Source organism: Armigeres subalbatus, chromosome 3, assembly GCF_024139115.2.
Source record: "Armigeres subalbatus isolate Guangzhou_Male chromosome 3, GZ_Asu_2, whole genome shotgun sequence".
Taxonomy (NCBI): domain Eukaryota; kingdom Metazoa; phylum Arthropoda; class Insecta; order Diptera; family Culicidae; genus Armigeres; species Armigeres subalbatus.
The window spans coordinates 362,864,558-362,884,839 of NC_085141.1; the positions used below are offsets into that span (position 1 = coordinate 362,864,558).

Below are 20,282 nucleotides of genomic sequence, written 5' to 3' on the forward strand. Positions count from 1 at the left end.
CAAACCGGCGTCTCTCTGTCATATAAGTACAACTTAATACACGAACGTAGGAACAATAATTGAGAGTATTGAAACCCTACTGATACTCCGTTATTGCCAGGTCAGTTGTAATTACACAGAGAACCAAGAGATGAAGTTTGGGACTAACATCATCTTCAATGTGTAAGAACTGGTGACCCAAAAATAAGCAATACCAGCGCCGGCCGTATACGAATGCAGTTCAATTAAGGAATAGGTAGGAAATTGTTGACGTGATACTCGCTGTGATAGAAGCCGATGAGTCATCTGCACTTCCAAGAGAAATCACTGGGGTGTTGGATATATGGGGTAAGGAGTGTGGCAGAGTTCGTTTTGATGTCGCGTATAGCGTGTAGTAACAATCGATCGAACGCTAATTATTTTAATTATCGACACAACTGGATGCGGATCAAATTTTCACTTTCTGATTAATTTACTCACCCGCACAATGCAGAACACAATTTCGGTGACCCGCCGATCGTTTTGCTTTCCGCTCAAAGCTCGGCCCGCGCGAACTGTCGGCTTACTGAGCAGAAACACGATAAAACAACCACTTCTTTTAAGCTAAAGTTGATGAACGCAAGAAAATCTGCCGTTTTGATGGGACGTTCAATCAGCATAATGGACCAGCCTAAATACGGTAAAACGAGGAGGAACGGTGCGGAAAAGTTGACTTCATTCCGCATTTGTTCAAATTTTCCAAAGAACTGCACCCCTCACCCCCGGACCCATATTATGACTGACTGATTTGCCGCAGGTAATCACATTTTCCAAATAACGACGACGACGGCAATGGTGATGTGGAACCCGGTCGTCCTCGGCAGTGTGCCTTTCAACGTGAGTAACTTCCTAACTTATCACCCTCACGTAGCTAGGCCATACCTGCAGGCACACGTTGACGTTCATTACGTAACAATAAGCATCACCGGCCCAGAGGGTGGGTGGGGGAGTTAAACGAGCAGTGCAGCAGTGAATCCGTTCCAGATTTTGAGTTCTTCTCCCACCGAACCGAATCCAAGTTTCTTCGGGTCGGAATTAGATTTGCACCATCACCCAGATGATGGTTGCTCTTTGCCCGCTGCACAGAAGTGCCTTCTTCTCTGTATTTTAAACGAACCGGAAATGGGCTACACCCGAACGAACGGGTGGCACTTTTGTTTCATTTCTGTCGTCTCGTCGGGTTGCAGCTCAGGCTTCCGTAATAAGACTAAAATATATACGCTTCATGTGAAGCGCAAAGTTCCGTCTCCCCTTCCCTGTCTCAAGTCTGGCGGATTGATGAAAGCAATGAACGTACCGATTTATATGACAATCATTTATTTCCCTGAATTTTCGCTTTCATACCTACATCCCAATTTCTGAAGTGCACAAATTGTCAATATCATAACGAAGTTTCAGTAAAAAATAAGTTTCAATCATAAAATCAAGTGTAAGCAATAACAAAGTTTACAACTTTTATACATCAACTACACACATGAATGAGAGCTTTTAGTTAATCAAAGAAAATGGCTTTGAGAATGTCAAATTCAATTAAACTTTGCTGATAGAAGACATGTGATTAGAAATTTGAAATTTATTGCCTTGCTTATATTCGTTCATACGGCCATTTTATAATTTATTCTAAACCGACTGTTAAAAGTCGTTTTTGCCGCTTAATTTTATGGAACCTTTTTATGATGAATTTAGCTGGAAGAGAGTGGTAGGGGTGGAAAATGCAGGCAACCTTTGTTGTTTGAATGAATGTTATCGCACCACGCACAGACACCAGTCTATATGAAATGAACTACCACCAGGCAGAGATGGTGTGGCCTTTTGAACCACAATATTGCTGCTGCTGGTGGTGCCGGCACGGGTCCAAATAAGGATGGGGGTGTTTGTTGTTTCAGCCTGATGATGAGACACGAGGTGGCTATTATGTTCCGTGTGTGAGCGCCTGAAACTAAACTGACTGAATCAGGCAGGAGCCGCAACAGTAGTGGGGGGCATGACCCTTGTCACACGGAGGCTGACTGCGGGCATGGAGGATTATGACAATATAGTTTTTGATTTGAAAGCATTGTGTTTAGTTGCCGAATGAGTTATGGGTTATGGATTTAAATTGTTAAGGGGTGTCACGATGCATAATACCATAGATGCCAAAAGTTAATTTTATAATTCAATCAAATTGTTGAAATGGTTTCCTTTTGTTGATGCGCTGAAAGGGATAGTTATAAACGAATTCCTCGCCAGAACTAGTAATTTTGACATATTGATCATGTACTGATGGGATGGTCATTACACTTAAAATAAATCGCCGAATTCGGTAAAATTTTACCGAAATCTCAACAGCAGAACTGTTCGGTAAATAATTTTACTGATTTTCGGTGATTTTGACAGTTGGACAACGGAAAAAATTACAAAAATCTGTAAAATAATTACCGAACAGTTCTGATGTTGAGATTTCGGTAAAATTTACCGAATACTGTGAAATGAGTTAAGTGTGTAGATTACATTAAATTGATCTATATCGCAATGGCTTCTGGTTGACCACGTACAGACTGATTGTGTTGTACATATGTAATTAAATTCGGTCATATATAAGTATCAGAAACTTATTTACAACATGTGTGTTGCTCGGGTGCTGCTGACCAAGGAGCTATCGCTGCCATCGTTCAGGATGAACGATCTGCAACAATCATCCTACCATCGATGCGATGGTCTTTCGTTGAACCTGTTGCAAGCGCCTTCGTGCTGCTGTGTCCGCTCTGCGTTAAATTTTGCTCTAACTGAGGATTAGATCCAAACTCGCAAGTTGCTTGGTTTCGAAGTCTAAGCTTGAGATGAACGTACGGGATTGGTTGGTTTACCTATTTCTGAACTTTTTACCAATTATGTATCATTAAAATTCGGAATTTTCATAACAATACAAAGAAGCGTAGACTCTTCCTTGATCAAATAGCAAAAAAATGGGTGGTCCATCGATGAACGGATGAGATTAACGATTAAAATCAATCATATTATCGTGACGGTCTCCGATTTTCACAATTACAAAGTGTACCAGAGTATAGAAAACACAGACGTAGTTCTACGTCAAAAAGTTTTAAAATTGTGATTCTTTTATTTGAAGCAGAATCTAAAGTAATGTTATTAGGTATTGCATTGTTTTTCCAGGAGCATTCACCTCTAATAGAAGATAACCGAAAACAATATAAAAATGGGCTGACATAGTTAAAATTAATCCTGGCACCTTAAAAAAATATTGAATGCCTGCAGACACTATACCACACGGCCACGAAGCCCATTTTCATATGTTAGAACGTAGATAGTTGTTAAATTAACGTCTAAATTTATCTCCTTTGTTTAAATCTAGTTTGTGATCAAAGCATCGAACTGCAAACAGGTGACATGTGAACCATCATCCGCTCGCAAGCCGACCTCGATCAGGACGGTTACTCCGCTCAGTGGCAACGATTGACCTTCCATGTCCAAGTCGTAATCGAAAACCTGTCCTGCTGACACCGGGCACGTTCCGGGAGGGGTTCCCATCGAGCAAGCATCTTCCAATCCCTCCGGCATCGGGAATGGGATTTGCAGAATACCCAGCCGGATCGTGATGTACGCCTCGAGTCCGTTGGTGGCAACGGGGCTGGTGATTCCGACGCCTTGGGCAAGCAGCCGTTGACCGTTGCGAATCGGACAGGGCGATCCGGTGCAATCGTTGATGTTCACCGATTGTGGCATCGGGGCTCCGTTGGGGCACTGACGAACTGGTGTCTGGGCCAGGATGGCCGGAACCATCAAAGTGGCGAACAGAAGGAATTTGATCATTTTGGTTGCGTTTCTCTAGGTTTACTGAAGCTCGACCTGTAGGGGGTTCGGTTTTAAAGGAATGATTTTTGAAGGAGATTAGATAATCAGGAGGAATGTTATTATTGAAAATATATTTTTGGAACGCAAAATACGACTTGAGATTGTAGGGGGTCAAGTAATAAATCATTCCCGATTCTATCCACTTTTACCGGCTTAATATTACAATCATATTGAGGTTGCTGACGTCTAATCATCCTTCTCTTTCAAACGCATAATTTCCCGATGAAAACAAATCCTATTTTTCTGTGCGCCTAAAAGAGAAAAATAATTCGATGTCAGCAAGCTCTATGACGAAGTCGTCAATCATATAATTGTTAGAGACAAACAATTTCGGCGAAACTTCGGCGATTAGATAACAACTGCTCGTGTACAGATGTAAATATTTCGATAGACTTTTAGTATTATCACAGATAATGGCCCGTTTACATATTCGCTTATTCTTACAATACTAGAGCGACATTAGCATAATTGTCATCTACTATTAAGCGTTTACATTATATAACCTAGGATAGGATGTGCCAAGTATTCAGTAAAAATCGTACCGATTTGCTGTCACAATCGTACCGGTTGCTGATTGGTTGAAAATGACAATCGATTACTTCGATTGGTGGCGGCGCGTTTTTCGTAGGGCAGCATGTTGTTAGTTTGGCCGTGTTGCAGGTTTGTAAAGTTGATATTAAGCAAAATTCGTAAATGTTTGAGTTCCACTTTATTGGTTAAAAAATAATTTATATTGAACTGCAAAACGGCATATAAATTATTCTCAAGGGTTGTAAAGGTTTAAAACTGTTGATTTTTAGCATTATCATTCACCTTTGGTCATTTTCGATCTCAAAGTCATATTTTCATTAGCGAAAACTTCTCTCTGTTAGTCTTTCGCTTCTCTTACATAAATAATGGATGGAACGGAAAGAAAAACATCAAGTTTTGATACATGATATTTGGAAGATTTTGTTCCAAATTACTTTGGCTGCACTGGCGACCACCTCGTCAGAGTAACCGACTAAAAAACAAGGCAGTCTCAATTGAGTTGTCACATCCTATCCTAGTATATAACTAGCGAAGGAAACCCAGCTTTGCCCGGGTGTAGCAAATGTCACAATGTACTATTTGAAGCACCGCACTCTAGATCAATTTCCGTGCGTTTGTTTTGTTTTGCTCAAAAACTGACCCAAAATTGTATTCTAATTCACCCTAATTCACCAACTTTTTGTATATACAAACCTTGTAGATCCCAAAACGAATCGATTAGGGAAAAAGCTTGCAAATCGGTCAACCCGTACGCGAGTTAAATCGTCTCAACTCATTTTTATTATATGGAGAAGAAGACAAGACCATGGGCCACATAGACTGAATATTGAGCACCTAGCATTAGACAACGGACAGGACATTTACAGCATCCAGTAGGGGAAGAGGCCCCAAAACGCCCCTCCGAGTCAAAACGCCTTTTGTGGTTTCCCTCATATTTACCGTCATTAAGATGACCTTAGCAAAACTAGATCTAAAATTATGTAGGTTAGGCGAAAAAAGTTTCAAAATAGTGTATGGGAAGGTCGGAAAAACCGAAAATTTTCACATTTTGAAGAAGTCTCCACGCACTATCCATACCAGAATGCTGATTCGCCGACGCATGGTGCTTTGTTCCTTAGGAGCCGCCAGCTAAAAGGCGTTTTGCCTCATGAGTTTTCCGGCAACGGAATATCACCACTTTTTTGAAATGTGAATATTATCAATATGATTGAGATTTTTGACAATTTTTGAATGGCATCAACTAGCTATCTTGCTTAACTGTTGCAGAATGTAAAAATACCCATGAATAGCGTTACAAATAAGACTATAAAGCAGTGTTTGCTTAGCTAGGGTATATTGCCCCCCCTTCCCCTAAACTACTTTGAAAGCTGTTTGAAGGGACCATCACAGTTACCCAGAAAATATGTTTTAATATGGAATAATTTGGTTCCATGAGCCGATATCGAGTCATAGAACATCGACTCATGGAGGTTTGACTGTAGTGGAGAATTGTCTGCTTTACGAAAAGTTTACTCCTTACTAGGGTGGGAATCGAACCCACGCTTTACAGCACACAACTGTACATAGACGACATGGCGCCAATGATGAAAAAACAAAATACTTCCTTGAAAAATGTGTCACTTGAGCCTATAATTGCGGTAACACTCTCCATAAGAAATACAAGCATTAGGGTGACTCGGGGAGGTACTAAACACCGTGTTATTTTTCCTATCTTTCGTCTCTCTAGCATTATCACCTCGCAACTTTGAAGCGGCATATTTCGGTTTTTAGTTGTTTGATGTAACTGTAAATGTATCAGCATGTAGATTGCAAGTACGCACGCGCCGGTGATACTTTTTCAAAATCATATTGAAGAAAAGTTGTAGAAAAAAAGTTAAGCATTCAATGATGAAAATGATGACGATTTGATGATTGTTAGTGCTTCCCGTGTCACCTTAACACAACAATAGGACTGACCAACATAAAATATCGCAACGATAGGCAACTGTGTTCTTTTACTGTGGTAGTTTGTTATGATTGTGTGCGTTAAAGAGCATACTATTCGACTACTGCAATAGAAACAAAGAAAAAGAATAAAGAATTTTCGAAATCTATTTTGTTTTCACGCGGTCGTTTTACCCTAGCACAAATTTTATTGAAAATGTTGGGTAAAGTTTTGAAATGATTTATGTTTACTCATTATGATGTACTGCTATCTACACGGAAATGCAAAACAATCCAATAGTAGATCGTTTTTAGCTCAATAGCTAGTAAAACCAGTCAAAATTGAATTAATTTGAAGTAGTTTTATGAAGATCTAATTGTGAGTAAAAATTACTGTAGATTTTCCACCTTTTTCTCTAAAAAAACTTTAACAGCAATCACTCAAACATGCATTTATGACTGTCAAATTATTTTTTCAGTCAAATTGAAGCAAAAGGCCAACACTCCGGTTTGAGTATTTTCATAGAATCTAAACAACTCAGAAGCGAATTGTTTGAGATAAGCAAGCGGGCCCTCCTTAGCCGTGCGGTAAGACGCGCGGCTACAAAGCAAGACCATGCTGAGGGTGGCTGGGTTCGATTCCCGGTGCCGGTCTAGGCAATTTTCGGATTGGAAATTGTCTCGACTTCCCTGGGCATGAAAGTATCATCCTGATATACGAATGCAAAAATGGTAACTTGGCTTATAGAAACCTCGCAGTTAATAACTGTGGAAGTGCTTAATGAACACTAAGCTGCGAGGCGGCTCTGTCCCAGTGTGGGGATGTAATGCCAGTAAGAAGAAGAAGAAGCAAGCGACGTCATAAATACCCACCAAATTAAAAAAAAAACATCTAAAAGGGCAAATACTTTCTGGTAACAGATTAGTAGTATACTACTATAGGGGAACTGTTCTGATCTCCATCTCACTGAACATATATTCATCTCATCGCGAAACAAAGAAATACAGCACCAATTTCGTCGCTTCTTTTTGTCAACATGCGTGCTCACTGCTGAAAAAATCACAAAAATAAGAAACAAATCAAATTGCTTTCCATTGCTTTGTTTTTGATGAGATGAATATCGGAGCCATGAGATGAATTCCAGGAGCAGTTCCCCTACTTCTTGTTGGACTCAGGGGCAGCCAACCAATCACAAACTCGACCCTTGGTTCACGAGGTTCATTCTATCTCCCACAGTAAAGTAATGAACCTTTGTTTATATATAAGCCACTGTGAACTGTCAAATATGAAACTGTCAGGACTCAACCGTTGCTTCATACGCGTGACGTAACACTGTGAAACGTCGTTCCATTTGAAAACGATTGCTAACTGCGTTTTTATTGTTCAGTATATTTGGTCGGGGTTCTGTCAAACCGCACCAGCTTTTTGACTGACTATTTTGTTCATTGGCGTAAATAAGAGGGGAGAGGCAGGGGGACCTGGCCCTTCTCAGACCCACTTGTAGCCCCTCCCAGAAAATTTGAAAATCGTATCGAGCTTGTAGTAGCAAAATGTCAAGTCCATAGATTTGTCAGATTTTTATTGGAAATCACTTCATTTGTCAATAATTAATTAAATGTTTGCAAAGCGTGATAACATCCTTGTTTATTAATTAAACCCAGTTAAAAAACAAGATTGTTTGAAAAAATATACATTCCTGTTTTGACATCTAACTACGGTTCGCGGTGTAAAAAATGGATTATTATCAAAGTTTCATGTACTTACTTCTGATTTTTTCATCGAAAGTTAGGCAAGGCCATTAGAAATCAGCCACGGGGTGTTTTTAAATATTTGATCTGCGATTTTTTGAAAAAGTTTTTTTTTTGTTTTCTTCTCCGATATGCATATAAAAAGTGAACTGATAACTCAGCAATCATGGTAATTAACCGACAAAATTGAAAATACACACATTTGTAACATTTCTTTATATAAAACAATTTTTTAAACGTATCAAAAATGTTGAAAAATCAATTATTTCTGTATTTTAAGCGTTTTAGAAGTATTTTTTGAGTACCGTCGTCGGGGGTGACAATGGGTCAAATGGGGGTGAGAATGGGTCAATGTTTCAACTACTTAGAATGCTTGTAGAATAGATTGAATGTATTTTAGGGCAAGAAGACTAAAATATAAGAGACTTTTTTGGACGGTATTGCTCTACGACATCCAGACTGCGGGTGAGAGCGATGACCCATTCTCACCCCCCAGACCCATTGTCACCCACGATGGCGATATTTATTTATTTTTTGCATAGATCGTAATATTTGACCCTACAGTACGCTAGACTGGTGCTTTAACCAACTAAGCTACGAAGGACCTCCGTCGGCCGTATAGCCGCCAGACATTCTAAATACTCACGCTCCTCTAATGTGGACGTGTACAATACACATGTGGAAGTATTGGCTTGAGAAATGGATTGCGAGTGATTTGACTATGCGTCCAATTTGGGAATCTCGAGCTCGTTCAGTAGCCGCTAGGTTGCGAAGGCCGACGGAGGTCCTTCGTAGCTTAGTTGGTTAAAGCACCAGTCTAGCGTACTGTAGGGTCATGGGTTCGAGTCCCATCGAAGGGAAAGTGGTTACCTCCAATACATTTTTCAAATCAATATCTTCCACATAACGTACATATTCACATATGAGTTTCCATAACATCTATTTCCAGCCTTTATCAAGTTCTCAGCTCAATGTTACATTTGCATCTTTTTCTCCCAACATTCGTACTAGATAGCCAGCCCATTGTCAGTCTGCCAGTATGTCAGTTTTATAGAATTCATAATATTTTCCTCTTGATACACTGTCTCATAGTTTCTCATAATGTTCATGTTCGAAAATGTCTACCGGATGAACTAAAGTTTGATATGGAGCGAATTTCATTTCTGTATGTATGTATCGGAAGCTGAGCTGCTACTACACGCTCGACAGTCTCAAATGTGATTCGTTCCATATCTGCGGGGTTTTTTCATGCTTTTATAAGCAGTAAACTGGTTACTTACGTCACAGAGAAGATCATTTTCGCAGCAGCAATACGTCTTTCAACTTTACGGAAAACATCCTAAGTAATAATTATAGCGATAGCGAATTATTCTTCAAATGTGCTATGAAACCATTATAAGTATAACGATATTACTAGGGATCATTCAAGAGAATTCTTAAGTAAATAATTTCCGCAACGCCTACAAGCACATCTGCTACATATCCTCTCATTCTATTTCTATCCGTAACAATCTACTTCGTATTGGTAGAGTGAATGGTTATGTATATTTTTACCGGTTCAATCTTCAGTAAGACATTTTTTTAAACTTTATTTATGTGTTCAGTAAGACCAGGGTAGAAATATTTCACAGTCAATGCAGTGAAAAACATGGATCTCAGTATAATCTGCAGTCGCCTTCATCGCCGCCGTGGTGAGTGCGACTGGGTGCAGCCGAAAAATCATTTCCAACACCGTCTGTTCAATTTCGCTTTCAGCCACTCACAAGTCGCTCTGACAGGCTGCTCAGTTCACGCCTCACCGTATGACTGTGAGTGGCCCATTTAAACGCGTGGTGAATTTTTTCAATTTGCTGGGTGAATGTGTACATTTTGCTGTGGTAAATTTCATCTTCGCGGCGCAGTGGGTGATGTGAGTTCTGTTGTTTACCTTTCTGCCTCTCCGGGAATGTGAGGTTGATTTCAAAGCAGGGAGAAAATAAAAACATGATATAAAAAAACATCACCTTCATCCAGTGCTGCCGAAAATTTACAACCCTGAGTAAGACAAAAGAATACACCATTCTCTGCGATCGTTTCCAATTATCTCGATTTCATCTGCAAAACCCAGGAGCATATGCGTTAGCTCTACTGAAACGATGTTCATGCTTGAAGGGATATGATTGAATGTGTTGAAGAAATGTTTACCTCCAAAATGCTTGAAGAGGCCCATTATGACGTTTCCTGTGAAGAATTTCTACTACGAATAACATTACCTTCGCCTTACGTAATAGTTCTAGGACTAAGCTTGGCTTTCGATTGTTACTATTGAAAGGTGTTACGTAAAATACTCAGCGAGAGGCCAGAAAAAAGCGTTTGGCGCATACGGATGAGCTACGAGCTGTAATATATATTAAAAAAAATGTTATAAATCTTATAAAATGCGGCGCACTTCAATGGGCTGGACATCTATCGCAAAAGTTGGAAGATAGAATTTCACATATATTAAATAGATAAAAAACAGGATAGATTCCGGAGATAGGTAGATGATAATCGCTGAAAAAAGATTGTAATTCACTCAAAATAATGCCAAAAAAACACTTTAGAAACGCCTGAATTACAAAAAAATGATTTTCTACCATTTTAGATTTGTTTAAATATTGATTCTCTATATAGAAATAATAGAAATGTGTATTTTTCCAATTTTAAGGGTTAATTACTATGATTCATTCATTGCTGAGTTATCATTTGACTTTTTATACCGAATATTGGAGAAGAAAACAGTAAAAATCACTTTTTTTTTTAATCGTCGGTGAAATATTTTAAAACACCCCGTGCCTCATTTCTAATGACCTTGACTTACTTTCTGTGAAAAAAATCAGAGGTACATGAAACTTCGATAATAATCCATTTTTTTTACACCGTACGGTTAGATTTAAAGAAAGCTGGAACTTTCATAACCACAATTTAAAGAATAAAAGTCGTGACTGTTTATACATATGATTGTCCCCCATAATTGTATGCTCCTAAATCCAGCGAAAGATTGTTCAAAGGATAATTCTTTTGTAAACCTTTCCAAAATAGAAATTAGATATTAGAATCAATAGGATTTTATGCTAGTATGCCGCAAAACAGTGGATCAAATTAATATAAGGGTTTTAAGTAGAATGTCCTAGTAGTAACATTTCAATAACACCTTCCAGTTCTAAATTATTATTTTAAAAATCCTTAAAATATTTCCAGAATTATAAAACAAATTGACAAGAGATTCACAGAATCTCAAAAAACAGTGGACTTTGAACTAACCGTCTTACTATGTAATTTTTTTTTTTTTTGATTAGCGAACAATTGAATTTGCTTAACGAAATCTTTGTCAGAAAAATGAATCATTTTTTGGTGCGATTTAGCTAAACCCCGACCATTTGAAATGACGGTTGTGGATGTTTACACACGTATCCGATACCATCCTAAATATCTATTATCTGTGGTAGTATCGATTGAATCAATCGATTGTAAATATGCGGTATCTGAAGCAGCGAGTTTTAAGCGCATATCCATTTTTGACTGCACTTAAGTGGTAGCACTATCTAGGGGCATTTCACAAATTACGTAACGCTGTACGAGGAGAGAGGGAGTCAAGCCAAGCGTTACGATCAATACGACATAATTAAAAATTCCATACAAAAAGTGTTACGAGGGTGAGAGTCCATAATTTGGTTGCTGCTGGTTGGGCAAACAGCCTAAACAGCATATGTGTAAAGCTGTTTGAGCATCTGTTTTGACAGTTAGCGACTTGTTTGGCAAACATCAAATCAGTTTGATTTCGCATAAGCAGACGAGAACGGGGCCAATGAATAGGTTCGCGTCGTTAGGGATAAGTTCGTTAAGCATAAGGACGTTAGACATAATTCTGCCTTTTTTATGTCATGGTTCACAGATAGTTGTGCATGATTCTCACCAAGTGGCAACAGATTATCATTCTAAACATTGTCGTATGCCTTTATGACATCGACATCTGAGGAGGTTGGTAGCTTGGGTTAGTTCGTATAAAATTGATCAACCCAACCACGTCGGAATGTCGTACTTCAAACCGTTCCTCGAATAAGATGTTGAAATGTTCGACAGACTCAAGTAACCGACGTGGAACGATCTTTCCGTATAAGAATTACTTGTGCTAAGTTTCAGAATGATGGGAGTCGGAGGCGCTGAAATTTTAAGGTTCGGGATGCTGTACACGCCCGTTTCATTCCACTCATAGACTGAGTGAAATTGTATTGACATCTCTTTTTTTCTCACGGAAATCTTATTCAAATTTGAGTTCATTGAGAAAAAAAGAGACGGTAATACAATTTTACTCAGTCTATGAGTCTATGCGTGGAATGAAACGGGTGTGTAGAAGCCCATGGCCTTCATGTTATTATTTATTATTTATTTATTTCCATCAAAAAACAGTGCAAGTATTGGGATTTTTAACTAGTTTTTTTATTTGGTGGGCTCAGTCGTGTATGACGCTTTGCGGAGCCGCAATTCTTTAGTATGAAAATATAAGGATTATTAAACTCTCACAATGATTGAGATTGCATTGAATTGTTTATCGACCGCGTTAAGTTGAATCAAACACTACGATGATCGCGCGATCGTTCTGTGTCCGAGATAAAACGAAAGTAAACGCGCACTTATTTGATTAACTCACCCAACCAAAGCAGTATCAAATACTTTTATCCGAAACACGTTCAATCCCGCACTAATAGATTTATTTTCCAACCGCACAAATCAGAACTGAATATGCCGATCCGCGTCCGATTCAAAACACATTCAATCGCGAATTAAATAATTTACTTTGTTTTGCTTACTTTTAATATCAAATAATGGCATATTATTCATCAAATCGGCCGTACGAAAATTATTTTCTTGTTAAATAACTTGAATGCGCATATGTACAGCACATGTTTCGAAATGATTTGATATGAATTGATATGAAATTTGCAAAAAAAAATCCACGTGTCTTGGAGGGACTCAAAGTAGGAGGTTGAGGGTTCAAATTTCATATCAATTTGTCCATTTCGAAACATATGCTGTCCATATGCGCAGTCAAGATATTTAACAAGTAAGTGATAACTTTTAGTAAGTATACTTTTTTGTTTATGTAATGCATTGTTCTCTTTGAACCGATGAATTCAATGATTAGAACATTTGTCGATTGTCGAAGAACTCTGTTTTTGATATGTCTTCAAACCGTATTATATAGATTATAGTTTCAATTCGTATAGATAACAGTTAGATGCATACAGTAACACAATAAAGAAATAAAGAAAAACGTATACGCATTTCACGAACACATTTCTATCAATATGTTATGTTCAAGTTGTTCAGGACCTCAAAAACGTTCTTGATCTCCGACCGAAGTATTTACCAGATTAACTCGAGCATTACAATTACTTGATTTTTTTTTCTTATATATGATTCACTTTGAGAATTATTCAACAAATTTTCTTGGAATTAAAATCGTCCTCATTGGACCCCTCATCTCATAATGGGTCTGGCATTGAGTATACTGCTTCCACAAACTTGTCTCTGTTTGCGTCGCTGAATGCTCGCCACTATAATAAATTATATTCGTGTTCTCTGAATTCATTACACATACGCACTCATATACATATAACACCGTTTGCGAAACGTCCAGCTCGGTTTCCGTATTTATGCCCGCTGCCACAATATCTCATTCGGGGCTCTCCCTGCATCCTTCACAAGTTCAAGCACGAAAGTCCTTTGAAGCGGGCCCACCACACGTCATAAAAGCTTCGTTTAATCGAAATTCAGTGCTGCCAGTGTTTGTGGGCGGTATGTGTGTGTGTGTGTTTTGCATTGTACGTGTGTACGCATTTTTTCCTCCATTCCTCAATAAATAATTAATTCTGTCCCCCTGCCATTCTGTCCACACGCATGTCGCAACGGCCACTGGCAAATTGTGAACGAAATTGATACCATTTCCAATGGGGTGAACTCTGAACACCGACCGACTGTTGTCATCGTTTATTGCGAAAACATTTATGGGGGTCTGTTTATAGCTGGGGGCTGTATGGACGAACTGTGTGCACTATAAGTAGATACATGACACTTGTAGTTAAGTAGTGAAACCACAGTCAACCAAACGTCGGGATCGCCGCATCCTCATCAGTGTGACCACCACCATCAACCAAGCATTACTATGCGGCTGACCCAATAGCAGCGATTGATGCTGGGAAAATCGGTTCACCGACAGATTGTTCGAATGACAGAAACGAAGAAACGGGTTCAAATGGGTTGGTGGTAATTCTCGATTTTCCCTTTTCAGAGTAATAAATGAGTGAAAATTGTGGAAAATGAAGAAATGAAAATGGATAAGTGATGAAAACAGTGCAAGTGGCCAAGAAGGATCAACGACATCATTAAAAGTGGATTTGTAAAAGTGAGTCGTAAAAATTTGCTGGATACCTTGCAACCGAGACTGGCGATTACAGCTAGCAGCGCCTATGACACGCTGGTGGTGGTTCCGGGCATGTAACAATCCCAGCTCCCACTCCAGCGAGAATGGTGGCCTCTCCGGGGTGGTCAACGGCGGTGCAGGATTCACCGGGCGGAGCTGCATCAACTGTAAGTTGAAATTTATTTTTAATAATTAATTAAAGTTAATTTTATTAATTAAAGGTCGGATTCAATAATTTGCAAAATTATCGAAGATAGTTGAAGATTTCAATTTTTGGCATTATTAGTGATTAAAATACGTCCGCCTAAAATTCTGACATAGTTTGTTTTAGTTTTATCTTTGACATTAAATATCGACAATTCACATTTTCCATATAGCTCGATCAGTTGAGGCAACTGTATCGCAAACACTTTATTTTACCAGAGATTGTTTGACATTCATAGTCCTTGATTCCTTGATTTAAAATAAATTCACAAAAGTGTTAGATTTCCTTCAAATATTATCTGATTATCGGACTATGCCGAAAGTTGTTTTGACCATTTGGCCGAACAGACCATTAGGCCAAAAGTCATTTGGCCGAAAGGGTCATCTGTCCGAAGGGGAAGGGTCGTTTAGCTGAAACTCATTCGGCTGAAAGCCATTTGGCCGAATGCCACTAGGCCGAACAAACCATAAGGCCGAAACGGACGTCGAATAGGTTATTTGGCCGAATAGATCATATGGCCAAACAGGTCATTTGGCCGAACAGCTCATTCGACCGAATAGTTACGACAATTGTGGACTTCTTTAAATAAGAGCGTTCGCTCGGCATAAGGCGATGGTGGATGTGACCCCTTCTTTAGAAATAGGTGCTCAACCCGAGTAATGCAGCTGTGGTTGTGATCCCTTCATTAAAACTAGGCGCTTGCTCGGATTAAGGCAAGGGTTGATGTGATCACTTCTTGAAAAGTAGGCATTCGCCCGGATTAGGAGTTCGCGTTCAGTCGTGTTTTCTTCAGTAAGCAGAAAGATCGGCCGGTCTTCGAAAATTTTGTTCTGCTTTGTTCGGTTAGCAGAACGATCGGCCGACCGACGAAATTATGTTCTGCTATATGCGGTTGCGTAAATTATTGTCTATCCGGTACAGAGTTAGTAGACATTTTCTACCGAAGATAGATTTTTCTCAAGATACAAGTAAAATACCCGTCTTTGGAAATAATGCACTATTTTCACCCAAAGAAGCGCTAAATAACGGTTAGTTTAGTTTGACAGATAAAACTTTGGAAGAAAGTTCGGTTCGGAAGTCCATACTTCCAAATTTTAATTTAGTGCTACGCCGACAATAATTAGTAAGTGAAGATTCAATTCGCGCCCAGTGGTTATTTTTTTAATAAGCAGAACGATCGGCCGATCATCGAAAATTATGTTCTACTTTGTGCGGTTAGTAGAATCTTCGGTCGGTCCCTAGAAGAATCGTTTTGCTCACTGAGCAGATCGGTAAATTTAGATTTGTTCAACGGATAGTTGTTGATAGATTGAGGTTAAGAAATCGCCTGTAAATTACTTAAAGAATAAACTGTAAATAAAATCGATATTAGCATACTCTTTCGACAGCCGGCTGGCAAGAGTTTAAATAAAAACAGGTAAACAACATAGTCTGTGGGTCGAATTGCCAGCTTGAGGCAAACCTCCATGACCTACCTTACCCTACCCAACCACCAACTCCGTAGAGCTTATGAGGGCGTCGCCAAGTCGGGGGCCTCTCGTTAAGTAAGTTCTACATCAACATTTCCTTTCCTATCCCTAGTTACGGTAAAGATGGGCGTGGCCGGGAGTAGTAATCCTCATGCTTATGCCATTTTTATCTTAGATTGGAATCAAGGGTAATTCTCCACCTTGATTTCCGATAGCAATCTGGATAAGGATTCCATAAGAAACATGAGTATCACTAGTGTCCAATCTACGAAGTATACCGTAACAATGCTAACGCTAACGCTAGTAGGCATTTGCCCGGATTAGGTCAATGGTGAATGTGGTTCCTTATCTTTAAAAGTAGTCGTTTGTCCGGATTAAGGCAATGATGGAAGTGATCCCTTCTTTAAAATTGGGCGTTTGCCAGCAAAAAGGAAATGAGGGATTTGACCTCTTCTTAAAAATTAAAAGTGATTGCTTTTATGAAAATATACATTTGTTCAGAATACGGCAATGGTATATATGCGATTCGTCCTTTGGAAGTTGGCGTTTTCTTGGAATATGATGGTAAATTTAATTACGGGCGTTGGCCCGGGGTAGGGCAATAGTGTAAATCCCTCTTTGAAAGTGGGCTTTTGGGTGGGTGATTCCTTCTGTGAGAGTAGGCTAATGCCCGATTTGAGACAATCTTGGATTTGATCCATTCTCCAAAATAAGGTGTTTGTCAAAATCAAGAAAGGGGATTTAAATTTTTTTTATGTAAGCGTTTTCCTGGAATAAGTCAATGACGGATGTGATCCCTTCCTTGGAAGTAGCTATTTCGTTTTTCCATCCTTCCAAAAAATGTTTATCATCAGTCTAAATCTATCAGAACATATCCTCGATGTACTCTAACTATGTGAAAAAATACATCACAAAACCCCTTCCCTTTAAAGACAAGCGTCACAGAATCCATAACTAAATTCACTCGATGTTTTTAAGGGCACCACTCAATAGCAGCGGCATGCAGCTTATGCAGCGGACAACTTTTGTTTTTATTGTTTAAGCTTTGCAGTGTCGCAGCATGCGTGAAATAAAAAAAAATGACATTTGAGTGTGCCCTTGAAAACGTGAGTGAATTTTGTTTTGGATTTCGAGATGTTTGTTCTTACTCTTTATGCCAAATGTCCGTTATGCCAGAAGACCCACTTTTTTGTTGCAGTTCAAAATTATGCCATATGACCTTTATGCCAAATGGCCTTAATACCAAATGACTTTATGCTAAATGGCGTTATGCCAAATTACTTTATGCCTAATGAGCCAGGCCCAGGGCTTGCAGAAATCACTCTCAATGGATAACGAACAACGATAAAGGAGAGGCAAAAACTGTTCCGAATCATAACAAGCCATGTGTGTGTGTCATCCTCTATCCCTCACCCAGCTGGAGGTGTTGGTCAAGTAGTACTACGAATAATTTGATCATATCTCATACTCCGTAATGGTGCCCTTTTCGTTATGAAGACTAATGCTGTAAAAAGGAATCACTGCTGAAGCAAGAAGGGTGTGTTCAGGGAGTGTAGGAGATGGGGATTGGGGATACACTAGCCAACCATAACAGGTACAGCAAAACATCACAAGGACGCCCTTATTCGTACTGACTAATTAGGGAGTAGAAGGTCGAGAAGAGCCACCGCTGCCAACTAAAGCGTGAACCAGATACCTGGGACTCCCACAATATTCGCGGAAAAAGTAGCAAACGATGCCCTGTGCGTATTTAGTTTGCAATATATGAGGTAACAAAAATATAATACAAATGAGGTATCAAAAATATGATACAATAAACTCTGTTATTCCCAAGATCGCCTTTTGATTGATGTTTAAGTATTCAAATAATTATAATTCATAATTAATTTTGTTGACATTGAAGTAAATCAATGTGTACTATTTCAAAGTAAATTGAAGCTTAATTTAAATGTCATAGCAATTTTTATGTAATGTTTATTTCGTGAGTTGGTTTTATTTTTATTTTTTAGTATTCAAATTCGTCTTACTTTGATAAGTGGAATATTTGTGGTTAGTAAAGGAAGTTAAAAATGTTTTTGAGCGAATAAGGACGTTTGGGTCTTAGAGGGTTAAAGGGAACAATTGGAACTTTCTCATCAAATTCAAGTGTCCGTTTGATTCTTCTCCATCAACCAGCTGCGCAATTCAGCAGGACGCCAAAAGCGACGATCACAGAAATGATTTTCCCGGCGATTTTCGGTAGATGCAAGTATAAGTTAAGGAGTTCGTTTCAAGGGGACACACCCTTTTGTCATTTATTGGTCACATTGTTCGGCGGTGTGCTATCACTATGTCAGCTTAAAAACTGTTTCTCATTCCGGACGCGAAAAACTATTCTTAATTATCACTTAGAGTGAGAACAAAACACAGGAGGAAAAGCGGGCGAGAAAAAAAACATAACCTCCGAATCATAACAAGCCATGATAACAAAATTATCAAGCTTGTATACAAGTGCGAAAAAACAGAATCGGATAGGCAGCCCCCACAGAAAAATGGTGATTCTCGATTTGTTTTCACTCATTTCGTGTTGGTTACTGCACAGCTGTGTAGAACAAGTTGAAATGCATCATCAGAGCCACTTCACTTCTGTGAAAAGTGAGAAGTTAGAAATGTTGAGTGAGAAGAGATGCGTCTCCCTTCTTACTTCGCTCTCCTACTTTTCACAGTGATAGTTGATAAGTGAAAACGTCTCACTACTCACTTCGCATTTCTCACTCTTTAAAGTGAGAAGTAAGAAGTGAGATTAATCATTTCTCACTTCTCCCTTGGGAAAGTGAAAAGTAAGACGTTGCATAACTCACTTTACACTTCTCACTTTTTACAGTGAAAAATGAGAAGTGAGAAATTATTCGTCCAAAGCGAGAAATGAGACATTCACTGACACTTCTCACTGTTCACAGTAAAAAGTGAGAAGTGGGAAATGATTCTTCCAAAGCGAGAAATGAGATATCTCACTCTTTGTGTCTCATTTTTCACTTTTCACTGTGCGAAGTGAGTAGTGAGACGTATCACTGCTCACTTCGCAATTCTCACTTTTCACAGCGAGAAGTGAAAAGTGAGTAAAAAGGAGTTAGAAATGAGAAGTGAGACATCCAAATTCTCACTTCCTACTCTTCATTTCTCATTTATCACTTGTCACTGTGAAAAGTGGGAAGATCGACGCAACTCTTCTCACTCAACATTAATAACTTTTCACTTTTCACTGTGAGAAGTGAGAAATGATTAGTGAGAAGTGAAAAGTGAAACGTCAAATGACCTATTAGGCTAAATGACTTGTTAAGCCAAATGACCTGGTTGGCCATATGTCCTTCCATGTAACACACTTTGTTCCTTAAAAGTTCATGATACTTCTCCAACACTTATTGCCATGATTAATTTTAGTTACATCAACGTGTCTCATGACCGTTTGTAGTACCCAAAAAGCGCAAAAACTTATGACTTATGAGACATATTTTGTCATCTAGAAACTCATGCGAAACATATCCCAAACAAACATTTATATGTTAGAAAATTGTTATTTTAACTATGAGAAAACAAATAATAATACCATCTCTTGATCTAAAAGTCGGTGTCATCTCTAAGAAAAATAACAAAAACAAATACATTTCAAAATTAAAAATGGATAAGTTAAAGGAACATTATTATAATGGATGGATGAAACACATTACAATTTTAGAAATATGAATCTCTATAAATTCTTATTGGCAAATTTCACATGCGGTTCTAGCACTATCGTAGAAGTCAATATTTTACCTACATAAAATTTACGCGCCAATCAGAAAATTGATGTTTCTTGATAATTTTAGCCAATTTTTAACTATTGAGTTAAAGACGAATGATTTTCAACATGGGTTGTTTAATGGCATGCGTATCATCTTATTGCCTGACAATATTTTGAATATATCGGGCACTGATAGTTTTCATACTGTGACTGACAATGACAGCGGGCACAACATGTTTACTCCGCTATTAACACAGGTCTGGACATGGAGGTAATCAATGTCAGTGTGCAGTTTTAGAAAGGCTCTACTAAAACACAATAAAAAAGATTCCATCG

The 20,282-nt window shown here is 38.7% G+C and overlaps 1 protein-coding gene across 1 annotated transcript; it reads right to left on the reverse strand.

The window, feature by feature from the left end:
* Nucleotides 1-3,284: 3,284 nt before the first annotated feature.
* LOC134223442 (uncharacterized) lies at nucleotides 3,285-4,271 on the reverse strand. Its single transcript, XM_062702587.1, has 3 exons — nucleotides 4,194-4,271; nucleotides 4,017-4,118; nucleotides 3,285-3,861 (listed from the first exon to the last, which is right to left on the reverse strand). The coding sequence occupies exon 3, from the start codon at nucleotides 3,823-3,825 to the stop codon at nucleotides 3,364-3,366; it is 462 nt and encodes a 153-aa protein (XP_062558571.1). The 5' UTR covers nucleotides 3,826-3,861; nucleotides 4,017-4,118; nucleotides 4,194-4,271; the 3' UTR covers nucleotides 3,285-3,363.
* Between the last annotated feature and the right edge of the window lie 16,011 nt (nucleotides 4,272-20,282).